The sequence below is a fragment of the Barbatula barbatula genome (genome assembly GCF_947034865.1).
Source record: "Barbatula barbatula genome assembly, chromosome: 16".
Taxonomy (NCBI): domain Eukaryota; kingdom Metazoa; phylum Chordata; class Actinopteri; order Cypriniformes; family Nemacheilidae; genus Barbatula; species Barbatula barbatula.
In genome coordinates, this window is record NC_136779.1 from 6,807,082 (window position 1) to 6,835,079 (window position 27,998).

General features: G+C 38.2%; 1 protein-coding gene across 1 annotated transcript; it reads right to left on the minus strand.

Moving 5' to 3' along the window:
* Nucleotides 1-11,957: 11,957 nt before the first annotated feature.
* On the minus strand, nucleotides 11,958-27,605 carry nrap (nebulin-related anchoring protein). The gene is made up of 42 exons (XM_079477009.1): nucleotides 27,296-27,605; nucleotides 27,054-27,148; nucleotides 26,840-26,927; nucleotides 25,518-25,622; nucleotides 25,325-25,429; nucleotides 24,886-24,990; nucleotides 24,691-24,798; nucleotides 24,500-24,604; nucleotides 24,303-24,410; nucleotides 24,114-24,221; nucleotides 23,920-24,027; nucleotides 22,504-22,608; nucleotides 22,201-22,308; nucleotides 21,930-22,043; nucleotides 21,684-21,782; nucleotides 21,493-21,597; nucleotides 21,268-21,375; nucleotides 20,740-20,847; nucleotides 20,398-20,595; nucleotides 20,214-20,318; nucleotides 20,034-20,132; nucleotides 19,839-19,943; nucleotides 19,629-19,736; nucleotides 19,229-19,540; nucleotides 19,023-19,127; nucleotides 18,172-18,270; nucleotides 17,930-18,034; nucleotides 17,710-17,817; nucleotides 17,518-17,631; nucleotides 17,238-17,435; nucleotides 17,048-17,152; nucleotides 16,729-16,827; nucleotides 16,547-16,651; nucleotides 16,257-16,364; nucleotides 15,778-16,089; nucleotides 15,238-15,342; nucleotides 15,050-15,148; nucleotides 14,858-14,962; nucleotides 14,661-14,768; nucleotides 13,850-14,161; nucleotides 13,271-13,423; nucleotides 11,958-12,958 (listed from the first exon to the last, which is right to left on the minus strand). The coding sequence occupies exons 1-42, from the start codon at nucleotides 27,365-27,367 to the stop codon at nucleotides 12,608-12,610; spliced, it is 5,472 nt and encodes a 1,823-aa protein (XP_079333135.1). The 5' UTR covers nucleotides 27,368-27,605; the 3' UTR covers nucleotides 11,958-12,607.
* Nucleotides 27,606-27,998: the final 393 nt, after the last annotated feature.

Here is a 27,998-nt window from a genome sequence, read left to right on the forward strand (position 1 = left end):
TCTGGAGGTACGAATCGTACTGCTTGAGGCTTTTCCCTTTACCTTGCTGCCTAGTTCCAGGGTAGAACAGCAAACCGATCGCACCCATTACGTGGTGCTGCAAGGGACCGACGCTCTACTGCTGGTGCGTGAGGTAGGTGGTTGGTTGCTATAGCTATGGGCTAGTATCTAGATCGCGTGCTTACTGACTTTCCCACTCAGTGTCCGCTGGTGTCTGTCGGGAGCTACAGAGCGTACCCGTTGAGGGTTTCCCACTAAATCGCTGCTGAAGTTCCGGTATTGTAAGTGAGATCTGATCACGCGTGTAAAATTGCGTGTTGGGAGTGACTGCTGCTCTTCTGCTCGTGAATGGGAGGAATGAATGGTTTGCCGGATGTTTGAACGGAAGTCCTGCTGATCGGGGGTTAAAGTGGGCGTTGATCACTACGCTGGTTTGCATCAACGCTGCTGTTTTGCATTGATTTATTTGTTTTGCATTGATTTATTTGTTTTGCTTGGATTTATTTGTTTTGCTTTGATTTATTTGTTTTGCTTTGATTTATTTGTTTTGCTTTGATTTATTTGGTTAATTGGTTTTACTTTTGTTTATTTACTGGTTTTTTTATCCGTCTGGGTTATAATTTACTTTGTTCTTTTTCGTCCTCAATAGTTTACAGCCGTTTTTGATAACCGGCTGGCCTATAAACTGTGGCCGGCAAGGGTTTAGGTACAGCGGTTGCCTACGGCTACCGTACGGTTGGTTCTTTTGTTTTGTTCTTATTTTGATATTTTGTTTGTGTAGATGTGGATATAATTGATGTGTTTTGCCGTGCTACTATTTGTAAGCAACGGTGTACTACTTGCCGTCGATAGCTGTTTGCCGTTAATATTGTCTCCTGAGAGGCCACCATTACATGTTTTAACAGCTTTTCTTCTTGTTCTCAGGAGCGGGGTGACCCAAAGGCGGGCAGGCTAGCCATCATATGCCGGGTGACGGAAATTCTCCTTTCAGTGTGCGGTAGAGGTTTTCTTGTAGTGTATCTCACTAGTGTGTGTGTGCTTACGAAGTTGTGGCACGGTGTCCTCATGTTGGGCTAATTTGAGGCCCACCGCTTAGCCTGTCCAGCTAATGGTGCACCCCAGCTCCGTTACGAGATCCTGCATGTTCTTGTACTGATTGAGCTTTGTTGCTCACATACCAGCCAGTGGCTTGGCCAGCTAGTATCATTGTTTTGCTGACTCAAGTGGTTTTTTAAAGTATTTATGATAATTAAATAAAGAATTCTATTTTTTATACTTATTCACGTCTCATGGTCTTGTGATTTGGAGAGAGGAACGAACTTGTGTGCCCTAGTAGGGGTATTTCCCCAGCTGATTCCATGCTGGGGTGGCGTAGTCGTGACATTTTAGTTTTACCACTGGAGAGCGTGCTCTCAAGTACCCGTATCGCCACATAAAGCTTGCAGGACAACTTGGTTGGCATTGTCTTTTCGGCGTGAGAAATACACGGTGTGGCGTGTGAGCGTGTGAACCGGTTGAATTGCGTGTGTGTCACGGCCAATGCGTGAGACTTGAGAACCCTGCAATGTAACACAGGTTAAAACTAACTCATGGAACATCATAAATCTGAGATGGTTGGAATCTTGTTTTATGGGTAGCAGACCGAACACTTGTTAATAAAATGTCTCACTTCGCACAATCTTAGTTATATAAGTTTAGACATTCTTTGAAAATGCTGGTCTAATGCATGAAGTATGAAAACCGTATGGCCTACTGGCTTTTCCTTTTATCTCTGGTGTTGTAATCGTCCAATGGGAAAATCCTGGAAGAGGCATCGGTTGTTTACCAGAATCGTGCACACCTGTCAAACAAAATAACTCTTGAAATTTGTCTAAAATGTTTTTAGACATGAATTCTGTAGCAGAGAGTGATGCATGTGATTGCCTAAACAAGATACTTTGTGATGTAGGTAATGTTATCCATCTCTTTCATTTAATCAGAGATCAGAGGGAAAACCTGACAAATATAACCCAAAGCAGCTGTATCAAAACATTCCTAACGGACCCAAAAGACCAATCAGACCTTCTGAACATCTACAATTCATCTTCATGACAATATCTTGACCGGCAAGTTTATTGTGCTTTTCCAACAATAAAAATGTATCAAACCATTACAGTCCATACCTGAATAACAGACTCAATAACATGCAAATAAATGAGCGCCCCCATATTAGACTGCTGAAAAACAATACAATACATGTTAATACCATTGTGAACCTTCAGCTGTTTCCCATTAAAACCATTACAGAATTCCTTCATTTGGGCCTTATTCCATTAGGATTTAATGGTGTTATATTGCTTCCCATCTGATAACATCCCGATAATAAAACCGTTATAGTTTCCATTAAAACAGATAAAATTCCTGTTATAGCAGGTAGCTTTTTGTTGGACAGACATCTATTTGACTTGGCGTGTTTGTGTATTGAGTAGATCCACGGGGGGAAAGACAGCCATATCACCACGTTCACACACTGCAGGCAGCTCCAATCACGCTCTCACGGTCACGTGCAATTAAACAGTTGCGCCGCTTTTAGTGGATGTTAGCAGCAAAAAAGTCTGTGTTACTGACTGACCTCAAATTCTAAATGCGCTGAAATAACGCGAAGTTGTGACTATTTGTTGTTATTTCAACGTGTAAATTGGGTTAATTATACATAACAGAGCATCACGTATGCAGAAAATTACCTTGAAAAAACAGTGTTTTTGAGGTGTTCGACCTTTTGCACAAACAGATCAGCGTACGGCATCAAAATACCATTTTCAACCACTCTTGCGGTATTTTAGTTTCAATTCATTCTAAGCGTATTTCTTTTTTAAAATAATAAATACTGTCTTTTTGACGTTAGTTTGAGAAGATGTGGTTGAACTGATATTGTCTAACATTTTCTATACATTTTCCAGCTTTCTTGCAGACAGTTTTATGATGCACATTGAGTGGTTTCTCCAGATCTTGTGACTCAGGAAAAGCCTTGGAGAGAGCTCCAGAGGTTGTGGTGGAGTCCACAAGCAGAATATGATTACTTTACCACACTGTGAGCCCCAACTCCCTCTTGAAATGCATTTAGTCCAGTATTGGGGAAGAAACAAGACAGCAAAAATCTGTAAGGCAATTGGTCATGACTCAAGAGAAGCTGAAATGTTCCTCTTTCTTACCTGTAGCCTTTTTATTATTTTGTCCTGCTGTGCTTCTTTGACCATGTGAATTGCACATTTAAAACGATATTCCAAGTTTGCAGTATTACCAGTCTTTATTTTTATTTGTGAAAAGTGATATGTGATATGTGATGTAACCGCAACTTTTATCTTTCCCAGTCCCCATGAGAGGAAAGATAAAACTGTCTCAGATTGCATTACACTTAAATTATAGACACATGAACATTTCCAACAATTTTCATCACACCAGCTGTTTCTCAATAAAATATTCAATTTTATTCATAAATCTTAATATTTGATTTGTTGTTTTCGAATATGTGTGTCCACATCAATACAATATCAAATTTGTCTGCAAGTTGCACTTTGTGTATTTATGTTAGGCTATTTAAAACTTGATGGATTTTGTGTTAATGCTGGTTCAGCTATGCAGGACGCTGTTCAATAACATTTTATATTATTTTAGCGCTCTTTTTTTAATTCTCATTCTGTTCTTCTACTGTTTTTAATGCAAAGATGAATCAAGTACACATCTGTAAGACATTACTTTCTGAAGATATAAACAAATGGAAATCTTACCTTTTTTTAAGGGACTGTCTTTGAGTGAGGGAGTTTAAGACAATAAATACAAAACCATTAGGTCCATCGCATTCTCCAGGGTCAGATCATAACACAAGGTTTGCTACTTATTTTGAACCCGTGAGGTCATCACACAGGACTTCATCGTGCCAATCTCCATCCAAACAGCACAGGAGACATGCCTTGAGATATCATTAAACACTAAACCCTCAGCGTAAGCAGGGAATTCCAGCAGCAAACTTGGAAGGATCCAATGTTCCCTAGTCTGGCTTGTTTTTCTTCAATCACATTGTGATTAGTTGTCACAGAGTAGCGCCAGACTGTTGAAAGATGTCACAATGGTGCTTCTATGAAAATCATTTTCATGTTGTTTTTCATGAGACATATGATCTTATTGAGTGATTGAAGCATCTAACAGAAGAACATATTTTTTCAAGTGTCCAAGTCAGCCATAAGGGTGGACAATTGGCTTATTTTGGTGAGAGGTACAGTAGACATGGAGGAAAAGTTGACAGGAGACCTAAATGACCTAGTTTGCACCTAGTTTGTTGGAAGAAAGATATGGCCACATGATATTATTTTGATTTGCAATTTTTTTTACCAATTGGGGTTCAGCTAAGTTGACTTTGGGCAATATTCGGTTCCATGAAGCTTAAGGAAAAACACAAGATGTCCCCTCGCTACCTTCCTGTTCTGCACCTGTGGAACTTTTCCAGACAGAAATAAATTAATTTCTCCTTTGCCCACTTTAGATTCTACTTTCCAGAGAAACACACACACATCCTGACTCACAATATTCTCAAACACTTCGATGGTGCAAACTAAATAAACTCCAGGGCATATTTAGACAAAATAAAACACTGTTATGCACCATACAGTTCATGTAAAATAAACTATAGCAATGCAGTAAATGCATAGTGGTGTGCCAAACTGGGACATAAGGAAACAACATCAGTTATTGGAGATGAATATCTATAAGCTTTAATGCACTGTTAGTTGAAAGATTCTGCCAAGTAAATAAATGTTAAATGAATGAAATCACCATCTACTGGTTTTAGCACTTCAAGTCTGATTCTACCGGGGTGCTGCAAGGATCCAGAGCTGCTGTTACCGTAGTTGCTGCCATAAAGCTTTCGTTGTGCTCGTCCCTTCTTTCTCCCCAGTCGCCGTCTCCCCATTTGCACACAAGAAGATTTATGGCTATTTGTTTTGTCCAACAATTTTAAGATGAAAACAGCTACATCTCTATCAATCACCACTGCTGCTGGGGAAGAATCCAGAGGTCTTTTTCAGTCCTTCTTTGGGGAAAAGAGAAATTTTCCACATGATATTTGAATAAAGATGGAATAGGAAAGAGGGATATTAAAGTGTGAGAGAAAGGGACAAGACATTAAAAATCATCTTTTATACCAAACCAGATGTTGAGACTTCTCTACTAGACAGAGCATCATCACCGGAATCATTGCAGGTGTTTTCCATTTTTGCGGTCCTGAGCGTAGCGTCATCTTGGATGTGACATTACGGCAACATATCACAACCGCTACAGTGACGTGCTAGATATCTGTCACTGCAAGCTTTGACACAAAAAAAGTTAATGTAGCTAATAAGTGTAATACATTGTAATGAGAGAACCAGGACAGGCATTCATTACAATATGGGTCATTTAAGCTGTAAGTACACTGCTTATCCCAGTGACATTGTGTGACATTCTTCTGGCTTTCATTTACATTTCATGCATTTGGCAGTTGCTTTATTTCAAGGCAACATACAGTGCTATTCTATCTATTCACATTATGTACATTATATACAGGAAAGCTCATTTTGACTTCCTTCGTGTAGTCACACGAAACCCAATTAACATTGCATATTGTCTCCAAAATCTCCTTAGCAGCCGTAACTTTGAACATCCGAGGAAACCTTTGGCTCCACAATAGCTATGTTTTAGCATTGATATGAAAAACACTGAGCACGATATTCCTTCAGCGCAATTGTATTGTAAAAAATGAAGGCAAATAAAAAAGTCAACTGGAGCTCCCAACTTCAAATTGGCCTGTCAGTGTCCTCTGGAACTATCTAACCTTTGTGGAAACATTGTAGACCATTTTCCTCGGTCTGGCAGTTTACACAAATATTAAGGTCTGTGCGTACCATCATTTGCAAAGCCCTCAAAAAGCCAACTAAATTCTTTATTTGTCCTTTTTTATAGTTGTAAGATTGTTTGAAAGCAGTAAAACTGAAGAAAAAGATCAAGAGAAGAGCTCAGGAAATTCTGATATTTCTAAAACAAGGCAAAACGCATTTGAAAAGCCCTTTAAAGGAGCATTTGCTTCTATAGTCAGTTTATCACCAAGGTAAATAAAAATGACCAACATATGCTTCGGCCTTTTTTGGCATTAAAGAATTTCAAACTTGGTCTGTATTTCAAAGAATTTGATTTGGGTTGGCTCGCTCAAGCTCTAAAGGGGATCACATGTGTCCGAAATCTGGGTTTGTAATTACTGTCATACCATGCATGGCTAAGGTGCTGGCATACCAGGGAAGAAATGAAGCCCTAGCTGAGAATACACTCTCTCAGCATCATTAATGAAGAAAACAGAGACCATAGCTCAGTGTGGAGAGCGAAGAATCATTACAGCAGAACTGAACTAAATTATTCATAGAAATACAAATCTTTAAGACTGATAGAATGCATCAAATCAATCAGGCGTTGCATGACATATGTCTACACATGCTAAACAGATTGGTTGTATATGTCACATATTACTGCACTGCTTTACATCGTGTCCACACCGGACACGACACACGGCTTGTTTTAATCAGATTGTTAGTGCCGCGCCGCATCCAGTGTGGACAACATTGTTTATTATAATTCGTTGTAATGTGTTCTATTGTCTTTTGGCGTTTCGGATCGGATCGCAACGTGCCACGTCTGGTGTAGACACGGTGTTAGAATGAACACTCCTTTTTGGTATAAATAACTCAAATTATATTATCAAGATAAAATAAGCACATCAAAAAAGGTGAGCACATCTGCATTAGGGAATCAAATACTAGGAAACTTTTTGGAATATTTAAAACCCACAATTCTCTGTCAGTCTCCCTTAGTTGGCGTACACAAAGATGCCTGATCAATTCGCAGTCACACTAGTTATCTGGAACTAATCATCTGGAGGAAAGAAACACACTCTTCAACATCAAGCCATCTTCTGATGGCTTCAGGCAAAAAGGGAGAAACAGGAAATATCACGATTTGGGACTTCTCAGATCGGATTTCCTGTTTGAGTCATGCAACGTGGGTAGTCCTGAGAAGACAAAACTGCCTTACAGTGCCAATTTATGGTGTGCACTCTCTGGAAAAACACGAGGGGGTTCTCAAAACACTAGAATGGGTCAAAGGTCATTTACTCTTTCATCCAATTAGAATATTGCCCGATTTAATTAAAGAGTTTAAGCCAGCAAATAGGACAAATTGTATGTAATTATTTATGTCAGGGCTCTTAAAACTTCGCCAACCACTGGTTGTACGCGGAAGGCCACACAGGATACAACACGACTATGAAAAAATATATTTAAAAGATATATATATATATATATTTATTCACATGATATTTTGAAAAATGTCACGGTGGTTTTGGCTCGATATAGTGTAAGTCAATGGGGTCCAATGATGTTTGGATGTTCTTCAAAATGTTTTTGTGTTCTGCAAAAGAAAGAAAGAAAGGAGGTTTGGAATGACACAACGGTGAGTATATGATAAAATAATTTTCACTTTAAGGTACACTATTCCTTTATTCCTGGTGCTCACTCACTATCTAGTTTTATTTATTTGGAATCAATTACGACAACTCAACCGACCTCAAAAATGATCTAGTCCTACCATTTAAAAATTGCTTTCTAAATATATACTTTAGAGACAAACACATGTCTGTGTTTAAAGAATAACCCCTTATTGAAAGTGAGGGTGAACTGCCTAACTTACATTTTGCTGCTCTGTGTAATAGCAGGGTGGGTTTGGGGCACTGACCACATCTCTGTTTCAGAGCTACTAATCATAAACTGAGACCAAAGGGGAAAAGCAGAGAACTTTTATAAGTTATAATGAAATATGTTACAAACTTACGCCAAAGGTGTATCAATTTCCTTTCCAAATGTATATCTAAACCAACTTGTTCCTCAAAACACGTAAAGTAACAGATCACTTTCTTGACACGGCAAAGGGAGATAACCATTTGAGCAGGGGATCCCAGTGGGCACATAGCTGTACTTTATCATGGTTAGCATGTTGTAATCAAGATTTACAGTCAACGGTGTACTGCTCTGTATGTTTAGTAGATAATACCAAATAGATTTTTCCTTTAAAGCATTTTCTTTTAAAGTAAGGTTTTATATACCTTGATAAAATGAGAAATCTGATAGTAAATCAACGTGATTGCGGAGAAAGTCCAAATAAGAGCAAGTTTTTGAGCCTCTTTGAAAACATTTTAACTGATTAAAGCCATGTGGGGAACGCTGAGAGTTAAGAAGGTATGACATATTGATGCAGGGTGTGGACAGGTTCTGCTATCAGGCACGGCAAACCTGCAACATGAGTTCAGCTAAGGACGCTGTTTCGGACCAATAAATATAACTCGGCCATGTGACAGCGGCGACTATCCAAAGCAATTCTGCCGAGGAAACAAGGTAGTATGATGTTTCAAGCTCAAACTGCCAGTTGCACAAGAATGCGCTGACATGGCAGTTCAAACCTAAAATCATTTTCCACCGTACCATCTGTAGACAGAAGTGCCTTTCTCTGTAGATGTTTTACTTTTCGGCTCCTCTGTCTCCAAAGCTAATCCCAGGGTTGGGAATATTAGCACCAAAATAGCCATAAATTGCTGTTTACATTTAAGTAAAGAAGATTTTCCTATTGTAGTATTTCAGTTGTTGATGTTACCTTATTTAAAACGCATTTGTAAACATCTTTGTTTAAACGTTAATGTTTTTTACAATAATACAATAAATATGAAAATGTCATGAATATGTGCACTGAATGTGTGATATTTAGATCAGTTTGTCCAGAAAAATAAATGACTTCTACAGATGGAATGCTGAATTTTTCTTAAAATAATATATGTTTAAATTTAAATTAGACAGGGTAAAGCGTTCATCACTGAGAAATGTTCTTTACAGTTTCATAGAGATTCTGAAACATATGCAAAAGGCAAAGTTACATTACATTGGGCATGAAATGTAGCAAAGTTTCCACTTATTGCTTGAAATATAAAAAATAACTCTGCATAACAAATCATCTGGATAGATGAGTTTATATTCCACCATGTAATATATTTGTGAGCTAATAATTGGCATGTAATTTTAATAAGGATATAAATTATGGCCAATTTTTGACCTCAAGCTCTGTGTGAATTTACAGCAGTGGTCTGTTTTACGATGCAGAAAGGAGACCGTAAAATCTAGCTGTTGAACTAAAGTTATGTTAAAAGCTAGCGACCGCTGCAATTTAGCTTGAAAATTTACTGGTACGTTAAAGCGTCTGCTTCATAATCTCTTCATAATACACACACCACAGGGCATCCGTGTCGGATCACAGCAGTTGAAGTAAATTACAGTCATTGCCCTCAATGTTAAATTCATGTTTGCTGGTGAAGGTTACACGACTATATGTCAATCGTTGTACATTGCATTGAACACAGTATGGAAAAATGTACCCGTTTTGGATATCTATTTTCCACAGGTTTCTCTGCCAACCCTAATGCTTTTGATTACCTCATGAGAGAATGCAATTTACCAAACCAAGCCAAAACAGGAACCCAGGGGCGTATTTGTTAAAGACAGGCTTGGTGTTTGTGCCAAAAGAAATAAGGTTGTTTTTAAGATTTTGGGAAGTGACCCCAGCATTTAATATGGTGGCCGTAATCTGGATTAGCCTGCGGTGGCTCAATTTAGACGATCACAATGCACCAACTGTCTTTAACACATGCGGATCTGTCTGAAAATTGGTTAAAGAGATGAAAATTTTCATCATTTTCTCACCCTTAATTTTTCTGCACAAAAGACGATATTTCTAACAAAGTTAGTAACCAACATTGAGTTTCATTGTATGGACACAAAAAATATTTATACAGTTTTCAATGACATTAGGGTGAATAAAAAATGACAGGCGATTTATGTTTGGATGAACTATTACTTTAACTTATCACTGAACTCAGAATGTAAAATGACTGATAATTGATAACACTTAAGTGGCTTGTTTGCTTTTATGGCCCCTGGACGCCTGTTTTCTCCTCCGCAGGGTCCCGTGGCAACTTTGTGACCCTGTGAGTCACAAACGGGCAGCTTGGGCATTGTGGCAAAGAAGAAGTAAAAACAGCCAGCCACTGAATTAGCTTTAAATGTCATGTCATGGAACCATGATTCAAAAGCACAGTATGCTACACTTTTTATTTGTGCCCATGAGTAACAACCATTACAATGGTTGGTTTCCAGTGGAACGGTGTCCAGTATAAACTCATAAGAAAACCACACTCTGCTGGGAATCCCAGAGGCCTGTCATAGCGGGCTTTCACATGCATCCTGTTCTACTTTTCACACTTAAGTCACCATGCCCTGGCAACCAGATCCAAATCCCAGACACTTCATGCTCTAATTTACTCTGCCAACCTTTCTAAACACCATAGGGAAAATGTGGGAGACACACATTCAATATGGCAAATGAAGGAAGAGCTAACTGTGTAAACATGCAGAAGGAAGCAACGGTGGACCACATGTCTTTAAATATCACCGGTGTTGCATTACAGGTCTTAAGCGCATTTTCATTTTTCCATCTACGTATCTAATTCTGACAGTACACCTCAGAAGAATCAGGAATTTCCTTATTTTCCATGTGGAAAGGCCGGCTCATGAAAGGCAATACTCCAGCGGAATACAACTCGTTTGGTCTGGCTTCTTTATACAAGTCATTTGGCTCTCTTTAAGCGGACGGTGTTCACATTAAGAACAAACCGGCCACCATGTCAAGACTTACTTGTATTAAGTGCACCCCACCCTCCCCTCACTGACCATACAAAATACAGAGGGTCCAATACTTTTCAAAATGGGCTTGATGGTACATTCAAAATGTATAACATGTGTAAACTATACTCGGGGGGCAGTGTTTCCTAAGATCTTTGGCACATCAACCTTCACTGCAAAAGCAACTAGCGGATGTGCCAGAAAGAGAATTGGTGCTGTTGGGTGGCACTGGTTGTGTTATGAATTTAGCAAATGATCTCCATCACAAAAGATCATACTTCTGTTCAAACAATTTCAAATCCCGGCTTTAATTTGAGATAAATACCAGAAATGACAGCACGCATTTGCCTTTGAAAAGTGTTCAAAATTATGCCACTGCTTTTAATAAGGTTAACATTACCAGCCTTCTGTCCAGCTGCCTTGTATTGAGTTTGAAGTTTAAAAGTTTCCTTGTTGTTCCAACTTGGTTTATGGGGGTTCGTGCTGGTTTGGAACTGATCCCAATGTTAAATGATGTAACTACACCATCAAGGTTTAAAAAGTATTTCCTCAATTGACAATTGACTTTTAAATACAAACATGTCAAATGATATATATAAAATTTGACATATAAAGTATACATATATCAAAACTGGCCTTTAAAGCCAAAATCTGTGAATCTTTTTAGTTCAGTGACATTTGGCATGCTTTTGTCTCCATGTTTATGTCTAGTACCACTCAAATCATTAGGGCCCGGACCTCAGCTGTGAGCTCTCATCAGAGATGTAAACCAAGCGTCCCTATGGGGCTTACCATGACCAGCTCCTTGACAACAGTTGCTCAGCACCTCTGCTTTAGGAATTATGTGTCAACACTTGCATTGGAAAAGCAATAAAATAAACATGATTTATTTCCTTAAACTGATTTTCATTATGTCCCAGTGACAGTCACATATGCCTCACTGAGCAGCGAAATGGCTTATCAAAAAAGTAAACCTGCTATGAGTCATTCATCTTTCTATCATTTAGTTGCACTGTTTTGTTGCATCATTAGACAAAACATGAACATGAAAATTAACAATTATTTGGTTCCTCAAATTTCTTTTTTTTAACAAAACCTCTAAACTTCAACTTGAAATAAAACTGTCCTTGACTGCCCTCTAGTGCTCAGGGCTGTTTAACAAAGAGTGCAAGCATTTTTATGAGGAATTTCAAAACCTTTATTTTTTTCATGTTTCAAAATTCACACATTTACTTACAATCCAGCCATTTAACTCTGCTAGCAGAGTTGCAGTTATATATCATAAAGCTCAGCTTGTCAGACTTTACAATACATCCATTATCTAAATATACCTCCTGTATTTCAGCAGCCTTATAATTCACTAGAGCAACAATTATATTGTTGCTGTATAAATTTAATATGACCAGCCAGGTTTTACAATTTAAATTAAATAAAAAAAACTTAAAGTTGTAAGGGCACTTGTTCAAAAACATATTCATCCTTGTTCATTTCACTTTTGATACAACTTGCTCTGATCACTTTGATACCTCTACATAAACAAAATAGCCTTCATTTAATTCCATCTTGGTTGGTTTTCAGTGTTTATCCTTCAGTCAAACTTACTCTAGCCATCTTCACATTCATGTGTCACTTACAGTTTTCATTTAAAATCCCAGTCATAGATCTATCAATAACTAAACAAGCGGTTGTCGACTCCTGTCCTGGGGCGCCATAAGGTAAACACACAAACTATGCAGAGCAGTGAGTCCCCAGGACAGAAGTTGAGAACCACTGATACATGATGATGTCCATAATTTAAATGTAAAAAATTCAAATAAAGAAAAAAACAATTACATCATTCCTGATTTCGCTGAAGCTTGGTCTGTGATGGCCTGGTTTTGACTGATCTCCCTTGTGCTGGATTGGTCAGCATGAGACTGGCTGGTAATGGACTGTTTTTTGAAGGACTGGTTAGTGATAGACTGACTAGCAGTCGAGTGTGTTGCAACAGACTGTGACGTGATGGATTTTGTGGTCTTGGCCTGCTTGAATGCGGTGTGAATGGTTTTCTTCCTCTTGACGTGGAGGATCTCCATGGCATCGGGATTGACTCCAGGTTGTTGGAACTCTTGTGTGGTTTCCGTCTGCTCAGTGGTGGACTGATGCTGCTGCTCCTGGAACTGCTGCTGTCTCTGGAGCATCTGCGACAAAAACATCACACCATACAAAATGCAATAAGTTTACATTTTGTATTTGCCCCGACATCTTTATTACAAAAAAATTAATTCAATAATTTTACGATGCCGTTTACATGCAGTCGACTTTTGACAAATAATTTGATCACTTCAATAAACCAGGCCCTCAAGTTGTCTCACGCTGGACAAAAAACACTTTTTTGGCTGCTTGTTTCCGTGATGTTCCACTCCTGCCAAACACAACTGGAATTTTCTGCACTAGATGTGGTAAGTAATATTTAGATTTTGTGGAAAATGTGATAGAGGATTTTGTCTCACCATCAGTTGTTGGTACTGAGCAATAGCCTCGTCAGTGGTCACTCCTTCAGCCAGGCCCAGTTCTGCTGCCCGACGGGCCATTTCTACTTTATGGGAGCCTGGAGGGGTCCAGCCCGCTCCTTTAATCCAGTTCAGATCTGATTTATAGTTAACCTACAAACAGACAGGTTTATTATAACTTATAACATGAAGACAACTGTAAGAACAATGCATTTTCCACTGGATTCTGGGAAGCTTTTGTCAATATTACTAAAAGTCACTGCATTTGTATACTATGTAAATGGTTGGCTCTTAAAGGGATCATTCACCGGGAAGTAAAGAATATTCACAGTTGTGTCATTCAAAACCGTGATATTATAACTTTCTTATGTATGTCACTTGGTATGAACATCTGCTAGATGAAATGAACATGGTAACTGTTTTGTCATTATTTACTACATGTCATCTCCCTGTTAGTCAGCAGTGTGTTAAAATCTTGAAATTATAAACTATTCTCAACACAATACCAGTGATAAACTTGGGCATACGGTGGCCTCAAAACAGTTATTTACTATAAAAAAGCCCAATATCCGCACTCACATCACTTTGCAGTTGGTAGGCCTGTTTAGCATGTTTGACATTGAGCTGATCAGCATCGCAGGTGTAGTCATGAAAATGCTGACGATAGTTGGCATTGCTGAGCTGAGCTTGGCTCTTCTTAGCGTTCAGGAATTCAGGTTGGTTAGCATGCATCTTGAACTGATAGTGTGTCTCCTTGAACTTCTTCTTGTACTCGTTGTTGCTCTGGAGCTTCCCAACAGCCAGCGAATGTCTCATCTTGGGGTCATCATTGACGCTAAGGAGGCCAACCTGATGGCCCTTATCCTTCACAAATGCCTCCTTGTAACGGAACTGGGAAGAAAGGGAGAAAATACATCAAATCAAAATACTGCATAATAGGGAATAATAAAATATAGAGTTCTTGAAGCTGAAGTCTGCATTTTAAAAAACGTTGTATTAAAAAAACGTAACTATCGTGTATACTTAAATAAATGTTGAGATCAATCTTGCAAAGAGAACTATAAGAAAGATTATATTCAGTTGATAGTTTAAAGTCCCAATGAAATTAAAAATGAAATATTACAGCAGTTATGGTAAATGGCTTATCAATGTGGGACATTTTCTTTTTAAATTACATGTTCCCTCATAATCTTAAATTAAAATCTGAAAATGCAATGGAAACCTGGCAAACAGGAAATGGTATTGAAAGTCTGCTTTAAAAACTTTATTTTCACAACCGGTTTGGTAACAAATAGTAGCACAGAATAAACACACTTAAGCTTTAATAAAACTGCAAAGAATTTGTTATTATTTATATGAATAATAATAGTTCATATTGATTAAGACTTACATCACTTGCAATTTCTCTAGAGGCCTTGGCTGTTTGGAAGGGGATGGCATCTAACCTGAGGTCATAACCTGCTGCTTTAACCTGCTCACCTGACGTTTTATAAACTTTCTGCAAAAGCAGAGAGAAAAAGAAGCTTAGATAACCATAGAAGATGCAATGGAAAGTCAATTGACAATATAAAAAAACAGCAAGTTTACATTGCTAATTTGCTGTGCGTTGATCTTTGCTCTAATGAAGTCTGGATCATCAGCGTGTAAAGTGTACTTGTGTATGGACTTAGAGTCTCCAGACTTATACATCCTCTGAAACAGCGACAGATATTGTGTTACAACCAATCTTTAACTCTCTACTTATATCTGACAGCGACATTGTTTTTTTGTATGGTTTACCTCACTACATTGCATGTAGCTGTTCTTTGCATGGATGATGTCTGGTGAATCAGCCACCTGGGTGAACTTCAGAGTGTCTGGATGTTGACGGTACTTCTTCTGCAGAGGATATGTAAGGAGCAAAGCATTTATTATCAAGAACTATTGGTGGAAATGTAATGATTTACCATTCGTACAGTTTTACTCACATCACTAATAAGTTCTCCAGCTTTCTTTACATACTCATGCTGGGCTGCACCCACTGAGTCCCAAGCCACTCCCTTCATGAAGTTCAGATCTGATTTGTATAAATTCTATGAAAAACAGAAAACATTTCACTTATTATTTATAGTTACACTAAATTAGACAGGATGAAAACATCTCCAAGTACAAAACACTGCAATGATGTATAATGTAATTTTATCGATAAGCATCTGATAACTAAATATGTTCCAAGTAACTTGCCACAATATAATTTTTTTTCTGTCTTCATGCATTTCCAGACTGGATGATGGTGAGATCATATTTTTTGTGGAGGCCCAATCGTCTATTGTAGAACTACACAAAAATCTCTTTTAACTTCAGGGTAAATTGGATGGTAAATATTATTATAGTATATTGGGTCGTTATATACTATTAAAATATAATATAATTATAATAACATGCACAATTCTGCAATCTTCCTTAGTGAGCAAAATGTTAGTTTTGTAGAAAATTTTTGTGCTGGTAAGATTTATGTCCATTCTCACCTGGCTTTGCAGAGCATATGCCTTCTTGGCCCACTGGACCTTCATGTCATCGGGCAGGGTGGTGTAAGAGTGCATTTGGGTCTTGTAGTCCTGGTCACTGGCTAAGGCCTGGGCCTTCTTGGCATGAACCAGGTTCACCATGTCTAGGGGCAGCTGATACTGACTGCTGATGGACATGGCGTCTTTACGGTACTTCTGGTTGCTCTGCAGACGGCCCATCTCCAAGCAGTGCATCAAATGCGGGTCCTCCAGAATGCTGTGGGCACCAATGTGCTTGCCCTTCTCCAAAACGTGGTTGTGCTTGTATTGGTACTGTCAAAGCAGATGGGATTTTAGTGTTTGAATTGTATTCTAGATGGTTTAATCATCACAAACATTGCTGTGTGATTGGTTAAGGGCGTTGTTAATGCAAGAATTTATCATACTTGTTTTTTGCCCATAGATGTTTAACTGTGTAAATTTAGAGTGGTTATTCTTACATCACTAGCAATGCTGGTGGAAGCTTTGGCAGCCTGGAAGGGGATATCCTTCATGGTGAGTTTATAACCCTGAGCTCTGAGTGTATGCCAGGACTCTTTGTACTTAACCTGAAATATAACAGCGTATGTTTTAAAAGCATTAAAACATCATTTCTAAATGCATTCAGTTTATTTTTTACAGTGCTACTTTATTTTATAAATGTTGTTTAAATTAGCTGTCATTTTTGGAATAGTAGATTTTATGAGAGGAATAACCATAAACATAAAAATAGACATATGGCTCATCTTACATCACTGAAGTTAGCGGCGTTAATCTTGGCCTGCATGATTTCAGGTCCTTCTGCAGTAATGGTGTAGTTGTGCCTGAAGTTCTCCCCCTTTTCTTTGTACAAACGCTAAAGAACAAACCACAAGACATTATTCTGTAACTGTCAATCAAAACACAGTGAGAATATTCGGAATGTCCACCTACCTCATTATTGACCCTGCCACTGATTTTAGCATGTAACATGTCTGGAGAATCTGTTACAGATGTGTGCTTGAAAGAGTAGGGTTGCTGACGATACTTTTTCTGTGAAAGACATATATTATAAATATTTATATACAAATTTAAAAGGTTGAAAACAATGTAAAAAGTTAAGCTTGTAGCTTATTAGCTTGTAGCTAATATTTTTTTGAAGAGAAATATTATTGCCATTTCTAATTAAATCTATGTAGATAGAGAGATAGAACAGAGAGAGAGAGAGAGAGAAAGAGACAGAGAGAGAGAGATAGAGAGAGATCAGCCATACCTCGCTGATCAAATCTGTGGCCCGTTTGGATCCCTCAATCTGTAGAGCACCGGTGGCAATCCAGGCGGCACCACGTAAGTAGTTCAGATCAGATCGGTAGAGTTTCTGTTGTATCAACACAAAAAAATTAAAGATAGCAAGTTTTTTTATAGAAGGTGGTGTAGTGTAGTAGTATTGAGTAAGCATTTACCTCACTTTGCAGTTCATATGCTTTCTTGGCAGCCTGCACTTTCATGTCATCGGGCAGTGTTGTGTATTTGTGCAATATTAGTTTGTAGTCCTGATCGCTGATCAGAGACTGAGCCTTCTTAGCATGGAGCAAGTCCATCATGTCCATGGGCAGATGGAACTGAGAATGCGCCTCCGAAGAGTCTTTTCTGTATTTGATCTAAGTAGAGATTATCATGTTAATTAACGTTGCTTTATCCAACTCAATTTAATCAGGTTCTGGTTATTTTGAAAATACTTACATCACTTTGTATCTTTGTGGCATGCACAGAGTGTGCAATGTTTATGTCATCCTCCAATCCCTTTAGACCAATCATCCTCCCCTTGGTTTTCTCAAACTGTTCTTTGTACTTTTGCTGGATGTAATAGTACAGTCAAATATAAAGACAAAGAGTTTGACAGAGGATTTTTGCTATTTTGTCCTGAATACTCACATCGCTGAGGATATCTGCAGACAATTTGGCCGACTGGAATGGAATAGCATCCAGACGTAACTTGTAGCCAGCATCTTTGATCTTTGTCCAGGACTCTTTGTAACGTGACTGTATGCAAGAGATCTCCGTTTAGAAACTGAATGCAGGGATTTAATTGCTTGTGTGTGTTTTTAACAGCTTCTCAAACAGAAACAGCAGGAGGTGTGTAATGGATTCTTACCTCACTGATGTTCATAGCATTTATCTTGGCCTGCACGTGCTCTGGTAAGTCTCCAGTTAGTGTGTACTTGTGCATTTCGTTTTCACCCTTCTCTTTGTACAACCTCTGTATGAAGATCAAGATATCTAGTTAGATTGATGTTGTAGATAAAGAGTCCATTTCAAAATACTTCTATATCAGCTTAAATTGCAGAGACATGCATGAGTCTTGAAACCATGTATGATATAAAGGCGTTTACATACATCAAGCACCAGTTTGCTGGTGATTTTGGCCTGCACCATCTCTGGTGTGTCCTCCACGCTAGTGAACTTCAGAGCACTTGCATGCTGTCTGTACTTATTCTGAAACATACATGTTGCATTGTAAAGATTTGTATCCATTTTTAAGGAATGCTAGCATTTGCGTTAAAACCATTAAAGATTATGCTTCAACTGTTTTACTTTTTTGCATTTCAGAATATACAGTATGTATCAACATGCAGAAATGTTTTTCATTTTAATTCGACTTCAGGTAACATACTAAAAGTAAGTTGCATCTAATAACCAAATTTTGCAGTTACTAACACCTGTTCAATATACAGTGGGGTCCAGTCTGAGACCACTATTGAAATGTTTCTGTTTTGCTTTGCCAATGTTTATGTTTCAAATTATATTTTCAGTTCAGGAATTAAATTAGCCTAATTAATGCATAATTAATTATCAGTGATTTTAAATCCTTATTAAAAAAATCTTAAAACGTGTGTTCTGTGTATTTGCTGGTAACAAAAAGGCATAATAAAAGTCTTCAGTAAAGTAAAGACAAACAATTCTGTAGAAAATGTCAACAATGTCACATTTCTGAATGTGAATTACATGTACAACATAAAATAATATTTCAACACATTAAATTTAGTTCATAGCTGTCTTTGCTGAGTAGAGGGTTCATAAAAACTAAACAAGGTGCTGATTCATTGATGAAGTTTATTTCTATATTTATCCCTGATAAATATAATCCTATATACAGGGATACCATACATGTTCTTCTGATGGTTATATACTGCTAAAGAGGCTGCAGTTGACCTGAAAATCTTTAAGTCAGACAAGTCAGTCTTTACCTCACTGGCCAAATCTGTAGCTTTTCTGGCCTGCTGTACGTCAAGAGATCCTGAAGTCTCCCAGCCCACCCCTTTCATCCAGTTCAGGTCAGAACGATACTTTTTCTGTAAAGAAAATATGTTGTGATAACAAAACAATATAAATTTGTGTGTATTTACAAGTCAAAAATTGCATGCTGGGATAGATCTAGATATTCGAGTCTTACATCACTCTGTAAGCCGTAAGCTTTCTTGGCCCACTCCAGTTTCATATCAGTGGATAGGTTGGTGTACTTGTGTAGGAAGGTTTTATAGTTTTTCTCGGTGGCCAGTTCCTGGGCTTTCTTTGCATGTGTGAGAGTCATCATATCGAGTGAGGCACTGTAATTGTTCTTGGTGTCCTTATACTCTTTCTTATAGTTGAGGTCACTCTGGAGTTTGGTGGCCAGGTTGGAATGAGCCATTTGAGAATCATCAGAAACGGACTTCACGCCGATCATCTTCCCTTTTGTCATTTCGTATTCTTGCTTGTATTTTACCTAGATGCATTAACCGGTAATCTTTAGATCAGTCACATTCCTGACATACAGTAACAGTCAGTTGATCATGTGTGGTACTATCACTCACATCGCTGGCGAGATCTCGTGTGGCTTTGGCAGTGAGAATAGAAATTGAGTCCATGCCAAGCTCAAAGCCTTTCTCCCTCTGTTCCTCCCAGCCACTCTTATATGACTTCTGAAAAGTTATAGGTGTTGAAAAAAAAATGCAGGCAGGGGATGTTAGTTGCTGTGCGGGGTTATTTATACACCGTAGGTTCAACCAGGATTTATTTCATACCCCACTAAGAAGTTCTGCATTAGCTTTGGCTTGTTTGAAGAGAGGCTCATCTTTGCTCATAGTGTATTGATGCATTGTCTGCTCGGTGCCCGCTTTGTATGCCAGCTGAGGATGAGAAAAGGTTAATTCATGTTGGTTGATTTAAAATAATCAAATGGACGACATCCAATCATACAGGATCATACAGTATCTTACATCACTCTGTAGCTCCTGGCTCTTCTTAGCATGTTTGATGGAGGGGGTGTCAGCGACTTGCGTAAATTTAACCCTGTCCACCTTCTGGCGATACTTTTTCTGCATAAAAGTATTATACCCACTATTGTAGAAACTGCAAAATAGATCAATACACACATCTCACGCTCAGTAATGACTTGCCTCGCTGAGAAGATCTCCTGCTTTTTTGGCCTGTTCTACATCCAGACAGCCGTCAGCCTCCCAACCCACTCCCTTCATCCAGTTTAGGTCTGATCGGTACTGGTTCTAAAACAACCGTATAAATATGCATGTAGTAGATGTATGTACTGTATGTGTTATCATACTGTTGTAGAGCAAATCTTACATCACTCTGTAATTGGTAGGCCTTCTTAGCTTGCTGCACTTTAATGTCATCAGGCAGGACGGTATAGTCATGTAGCTTCTTCCTATAGTCCAAGTCACTAGCCAGGGCTTGAGCCTTCTTAGCGTGGCTCAGATTCACCATGTCCGAAGGCAGGTGGTACTTGGACTGAGTCTCCTTAGAACCTTTTTTATAGGCAACCTGAAGTAAAGAAATGTGACCGTTCTGTTTGAATTTCCTGATTTGGTATTTGTAAATGATGAGTTTGATCATGTTAGTCTGAGCGATTCATTGATGTGTTTGATGTACTGTGAACGTGTGGCATTTCTGATGCAAGGGACCTACCTCACTACTCAATTTGGCCACCTGAAGCGAATGCAGTGTTTTAGAATCACTCACATCCATTCCAATAGCTTTGTCTTTGTTCTTCATATGAGACTCCTTGTACTTGATCTGTTCAACCCAAGATATTAATATTAAAGGTACCTATCACACACTTTAAACTAAAATGCATAGTTGATTGAATCAGATCATTTGCTTTTTTGAAAGGGATAGTTTAATCAAAACTGAAAATGTGTTCATCATTTACTCATCTTCATGACATTGCCAACCTGTACGACTTATTTTCTTCTGCAGAACATAAATAGAGATATATACAAGAACGTTAGTAACCAAATAACTTTGCTCCTCCCCACATTGACTTCCATTGTATATGGACACAAAACCACTGAGACATTTTAAGAATATCTTCTTTTATGTTCCACAAAAGAAGGTGTCATACACAGGTTTGGAATGACATGAAGATCAATAAATGATAACTTTCCCTTTTAACTTTCACAGAACAGGCCTTTAATTATTTGAACATATTCTTACATCGCTTGCAAGATCTCCGGAGGCTTTGGCAGCTTTTAGTGACAATGTGTCTAAGCCAAAGTCACATGTCTTTGATTTGTTGTTTTCCCAGTTCTCCTTGTATTTGATCTGTGAAGGTTCAGAGGTCATTTAGCAATGCAATCAACACCTGTAAACTATTTACTGTATATGGACAACAAACAATGTGTCAAGGGTCTGGTATTTGTAAGTAGAGTGTAGACTTACATCACTGACAAGCTCTGCATTGGCTTTGGCCTTTTTAAACTCTGGTGTATCCTGGGATAATGTGTACTGGTTCTTTGTCCTCTCATAGTTGGCTTTGTAGTTCAACTGTATAGTGAGAGATAAACAATGCTTTAAAAGTTCTATGTATGTTGAACCCAATACACTCAATGAGAAGGATAATTTATTCTTACATTGCTGAGTTGGTGGGCATTGATTCTAGCTTGCACTATTTCAGGGGTGTCCGTAACCTGGCTGAATTTCAGTTTGTCAATATGTTGTCTGTAGTTTTGCTGTGTGGAAAAAGTCACTTTAAATTTAGCTTATCTTAACAATGTATGATTTAGTTTAAGCTTAGCTTGTATGTTATTCTTGAATGACACAGCTCAGTTAAAGATGCAAATATAAACCCAAAATACAGCACAGAAAATCAGACTTACATCCTTGAGTGGCTCCAGCTTTTTTTGGGACTGGTAGGACGGGGTAATAGTGGCTGGGTAGTTGTATTCACCCTGCACATTCTTCTCCTGCTCATATTCTGACTTGTAGGCAATCTAAAAGGAGATAGTACATGAAAGTGCATTTTTGCTTTGTCTGTTCAAAACGGGAGTCAAAAGTTAGCCAAAAGATAGTTTGGGTAAATTGTTAAGCATCTAAACATGAACTGCGAAATGATGTAGGAGAGATAATGTGTTCCAAAAAAATTCTTACATCACTGGCCAGTTTTCTGACATTCATGGCGTGCATGGTCTTCTTGTCGATGCCACCCCCATCATAGTGCCCCTTCATTTGATCGGTGTACTTCTCTTTGTATTTATTCTGTAATCAAACATAAAAGTGAAACTCTGATCCCAAACCTGCAGTGTTCTCATTTCTGTTTATAAAACCAAGATGTCCAACTTCACGGATTGAAGGGAACTTATAGAGTTAACAAGTTTGCACGTAATTGCACCTTAAATATAGAACATGCTGTCATTCATCGGATAGCAGTCATATCACTGATGAGTCACTCACATCACTTGTATACTTGGCGATCTTTGACACATTCTTGAACTGTGGCGTCTCACAGTAGTTGATGCTGTGGCCTTTGGTGGTCTCATGATCCTTCTTGTATTCAACCTGATAAATGGAAGGCAGTTCAAGAATTTTACATCTCTGTCCCTTTCAATGACCTTTATGGTCCCCACACAGTGACTCGGTGCCCAGTTGGCATCTGTTTGTAAATCAGAATGATGAGGTACTTTAAGAATCAGGTATACACTGTGGCATGCAGACAGATGGGACAGGGAACGATGATGTCATGTTTCTGTGAGCTCTCAACAGGACGACTCATTGTATAATTCACGTGTGGAGACTGTATGTATGAGTCAATTATAGTTTGCTATCCTCTCTGTCTTTGCACCATCCCAGAATGTCTATTCAAAATTGTTTTTCTACTCTTTCTAACCTTAATATTTTTTTATGGATACTGTGGTGGGTTTAATAACATCTACATTTAGTAATTTAGCAGATGCTTTTTTCCTTATCCAAAGAGTTCAGGGAACAATAAGCAATATGGAGCAATATTACAAAAGGTGCTAATGCAAAGCTACTAGTTCCAAAAAAAGCTAGACCACGACCAATAGAGAGAAAGAAAGAGGGTTAGTGTACATTACTTTTTTTTCATTTGTCTGTCAAGTATTCACAGAAGAGATGTTTTTTTTTGAAGATTGTGAGAGAAGAATGTTCCACCAGAAAGGAATTGTGAAGGAGAATGAGCAGGAAAGCATGTGGTGTGGAGGGTGTGAAAGTATGCCGGTGCAGATCCAGTGATAGTCCTTTAGGCAAGCATCAGTGACTTGAATCTGATACAGGCTTCAACTGGTAGCCAGAGGAGAGAGATGAAAAGGGGTGTCACATGAGCACTTTTTGGCTGTTGGAAGATGAGGCGTGCTGCTGCGTTTTGAACCAGCTGGAGAGGTTTGATAGCCTTTGCAGGAAGACCAGCAAGGAGAGCATTGCAGTAGTCCAACCTTGAGATTACCAGGGCCTGGACAAGGAGTTGTGCCGCATGCTCAGTGAGATAGGGACTAACCTTTTAAATTAGACCTTTTTTTACTTAACTTTTTTTTATTGTCCTTATGTTATTCCAATTGATTTTATTGTTTATTGTCAATTGCAAGATGCTTTGGATATTTGCGTCTGATAAAAATGTGTAATGTCTAAAGATTGCTATAAATAACTTTCACACAAAATTGTTTGAAATATTATGAAAAAAAATCATTTAAAAAAGGTTTAATATAATGTGATAATTGGCTTATTTTAACCTGAATTTCCCAAAAGATTTTATTTAGCCTACCTGTTTTCACCTCCCATATTGAAATGTTAAATATTTAATAAGTGAAACAATGTCTACTCATGACAGATCACTTCAGCAATAGTAATACTTACATTACTGGCTATGTCATGGGCTTTCTTAGCCATCTTGTATGCAGGGGTTATCATGGCAGGAAAGCTGCCCTTGCCTTTCTGCTGTTCATACTCTTCAGTGTATACATGCTGAAGAAAATAGATATTGATTCATAACAATAATATGACACTTTGTTCCCAAAGGGAATATTTTGATGTACGTAAAAAAGCCTGACCTGACTGAGATGCCCTGCGTTCTCTTTGGCTAGAGCAAATTCTGCGGCTCCTGCATCAGTGCTGACCTTTCCTTTAATCTCCTGCTCGTATTTCTGTTTATACTTTACCTGCAAACAAACATTGCTGGTTTTGCTACCACCATACAAGTACAGCTGACATGAAAGCGCACGTTACATTTGGACACTTACCTTGCTGGCCATATCTCCTGCTTTTTTGGCCACCTGGTATCCAGGTGTGAAGTGGGCAGGGAAACTGCCTTTGCCTCTGTGTTGCTCATATCCCTCGGTGTAGACATACTTTTAATGGAAAGAGAAACAAAGTTAGGACATATTGTATGTAAAAGTTTTGGACTTGTAGAATACTCCCGGTTGTGGTATTAGCTTACATCACTAGCGATCTTCCCTTGGTTTTTAGCCAGAAGAACATCAGGTGTGTCTGTCACAGTGGTGTACTTGGACAGTCTTTCTTCGTGTCCTTTTTTATATTCCAACTGAAATTATAATGGTTTAAGTGTATATGAATGTAAGAATACGGTTGTGCTATAGTAAAGTTGGATCTGACTGGGTAGAGATTTACATTGCTTGCCAGTGTATTTGCCTTCTTTGCCATTTCATATCCTGGAGTGATCATGGCAGGAAAACTGCCCTTTCCCTTAGACTGCTCATATTCCTCTGTGTATTTCACCTGTAAATGAACAGAATGTAAATATGGGGCAATTCACAGAGAATGATTAATCTAATGTTAGTGTCAGGGGGTCTAATGCACCCTTACATCACTAGCCAGTGAGACTCCAGTCTTGGCATGTAAGATTTCAGGTGTGTCCGCCACAGAGGTAAACTGCGTCACACGTTCCTCGTGGCCTCGCTTATATTCAACCTGTAATTCATCATTGTAATTAATTCGTATATAATGATAATTTATTTAGCCATTAGGGATTGTTGACCTGAAATGACAATTCTTTCATCATTTATTTACTTTTGTGCAATTCCAAACCTCGATGCTTTTCCTCTGGAGTGCGCAAATTAATATATTTTAAAGAATGTTGGTAAACAATCTACACCGGCCCTAAATACCTCCAGTGTATTTTATTTCTCAAACATCCACTTTTGTGTAGAAAGAGTCATATTCATGTTTTGGATGACATGGGGATAAATGGTAACCAACTTAAAATGTTTGGGTGCGCTGTTCTTTTAAGTGTCATATCACTTACATCACTGGTGGTTTTCTGTGCCTGGGACACCCGCAGTATTTCCTGGCTGGTGACGCTACCGGAGTACCACGACTGTTGGCCCACAAACTCCGTTTGGTAACCTTGCTGATTTATGAAAGATTAGAAACCAGTCACATATGGCACATGCATTTACAGATACACCTCTTTCAGTTATTATTTTAAGGTTACTCACCTGGCTAGCAAGCTGGCTGGCTTTACGAGCCTGATCGATTTCTTTTGATCTCATGTCATAGTGAAAAGTGGACATAAAACGTTCTCCTTCCTCTCTGTATTTATTCTAAAAAAACAGATTATACAGTATAACAGTGTTATGTTTCGCCTGACCTTTTTTTGGTCTTGTACAATTCTGTGGTGCTAATTATTGTGATAATATTCATTTTCATGTGAAGTAGCAGCAAAGTCTTAGTGTATATTTAGCTCGACTAATTTTCTAGTTACTGTTATCTTAAACTGTTGTTTTGAGCTCAGTGTTATGCCAGTACCATGCAATTTCTGCGTCCGAATAATACCCAAATGTATACATTTTAGTATACCGCCGATGGAAAAAAAACGATTTGATTTTTATAATCAGCATGTTATACCTAGTAAAGAAACAGTAAAAATTAAAGCGAAACACAACTTGTTTCCTTGTGTTATTAGTGAGCTACCATTGGGCCAATCAGCTTGTGCTTGTCATGTAATGTAATTTCTTTAATATATTATTATGAAATATATTTTCAGGGATTCAAAAACTAAAAGAAAGAAGAATCCCTAAGATCCTTGTCATCGTCATCAAGTCCTAGTAAGTGCTATTTTCACTTTCCACAGATATTAGTTCATTTTCCAGTAAAAAAAGAAGATTGCACACGTGAAATGCAAAGTGTCTGCAAACTATCAGTGTACATAACAGCCTCAACAGTCCTCTGATGGAAAGGGACAGCTGGGATCCCTCAGAGTGACAGACAGTGAGGGGGAAATGAAGCAAGGAAGCAAGAGAGGTGGTCCATGTTCATGAGGTATAAATTTAAACGGCAAATACATAAAGAAAGCCAGAGGAGGGTATCATGTCACACCACAGAAATAACTCTGTTGATGCCGTTCCCATTCCAAAGCTGTGGAGTCACTGAAGCCTTTAAGCTTTCCTAAATACAGCTCTATAAGCCAACTCAAGTAAAGTAACATCTAGGTATTACAAGCATTGTGACCCATATTTGATTCTTTAAATACTTTGTCAGTAAGTCAGGAACTAAATATTTTGTTAATACTGTACATTGGTCATCAATCTTGGTACTGAATATTTCTATTTATAAAATGTATATTGTTTATAATAATTATTGTATAGTTAGATCATATTATTGATAGCTCTTGGATAAACCAGTCTATTTTTCACTGAAACGTCTAATAAACAGCCTGTTTATCACTTGTACCTTTATTAAGAATGGATTACATTTGAATAGAACAGCAAAGTTTGGTCGTATTTTGTTGTGTCTGTGTTTTGTGGTGTCAGGAGCTCACCTCACTGACCGCCTCAGTCTGTTTCTTGGCATTAATGTTGATTGGAGTCTCATAGACACTAGTAAACGTGTTGTTCTTTGGATTATGGCTATGAAAAACAAATTAAATGCACTTTATTATTGTATACATTAAGACACTCGTAACAAAAACAATTAATGACAGCTTGAATTGAATTGAAATTGTTACTAAAAAATAAGAAGTTATAAGAACTTACACTTGGCAGAATGGCCTTTTCTGAAAGCTGACATAGTTATTGGCAGTCAAAACCATCTTACAGACCTCACAGTGAAAACATGCTTTGTGCCAATTCTGAAAGATAAAATGAAAGGCATATAAATATGATTGAATGTAATTTAAAATCTAATCTGAATCTTAACCAACTGATCCAAACCAGTCCTCCTTTCAACTGAACAGGTAATAATTCCAGTTTGTAAAGCAATATCCGTACAAGCTTACCTGACCGATCAGATTGATCTTCTCCGCGGGGTATACCACAAACCCACACCTGGCACACTTTTGAACATTCATGTCTTTGTCCTATTAAAACAGCAACTCCAGAAGAAAATTAAAACTCATACTAACAATACGTATAATGAAAACAAGGCGTCTCAGACAGTCCCTTATTCCGGCTTCCGTCTCCGTATCCGTCCTGTGTTAAACTTAGATCTGCTCTTCGACAGAGACCCTGTCTTTAACATGTCACTGGGTGCAAAGTTTCAGCCCTCTTTGGCTGTTGTTGGGGAGCTGACTGGCTGTCCAGCTGTCTGTTAGTTAAAGGGATGACGGATGTCACTAAATAGTGACCGCAGTCTTTTGCACTTTGAGTAGATTATTCTGAGCCTTCAGTCTGGCTCTGTGAATGAAGTCACAGCTTTTTGTTGTTGCGTGTGGAATATAAAGCATTACATCCTTTTACATCCCTGTGTATGAGCTATTGTTTATTTGTCATCTGTTCAAATAAGATGTTTTGTTCAGTAATAGGCTAGCATGTACTATTTCGCTCTTACCATATAAAGGAAACTGGAGTTGGTGGTCAAATATATATAGGGCAGTTAAACAAAGGGGCATATCTCAGTAACTAAACAATATCTTGTTTTTTAAATGGACTGAATAATGAAAGAGGCCAATAAGATGTGTTAACTCCTTTACCTATTTGCTT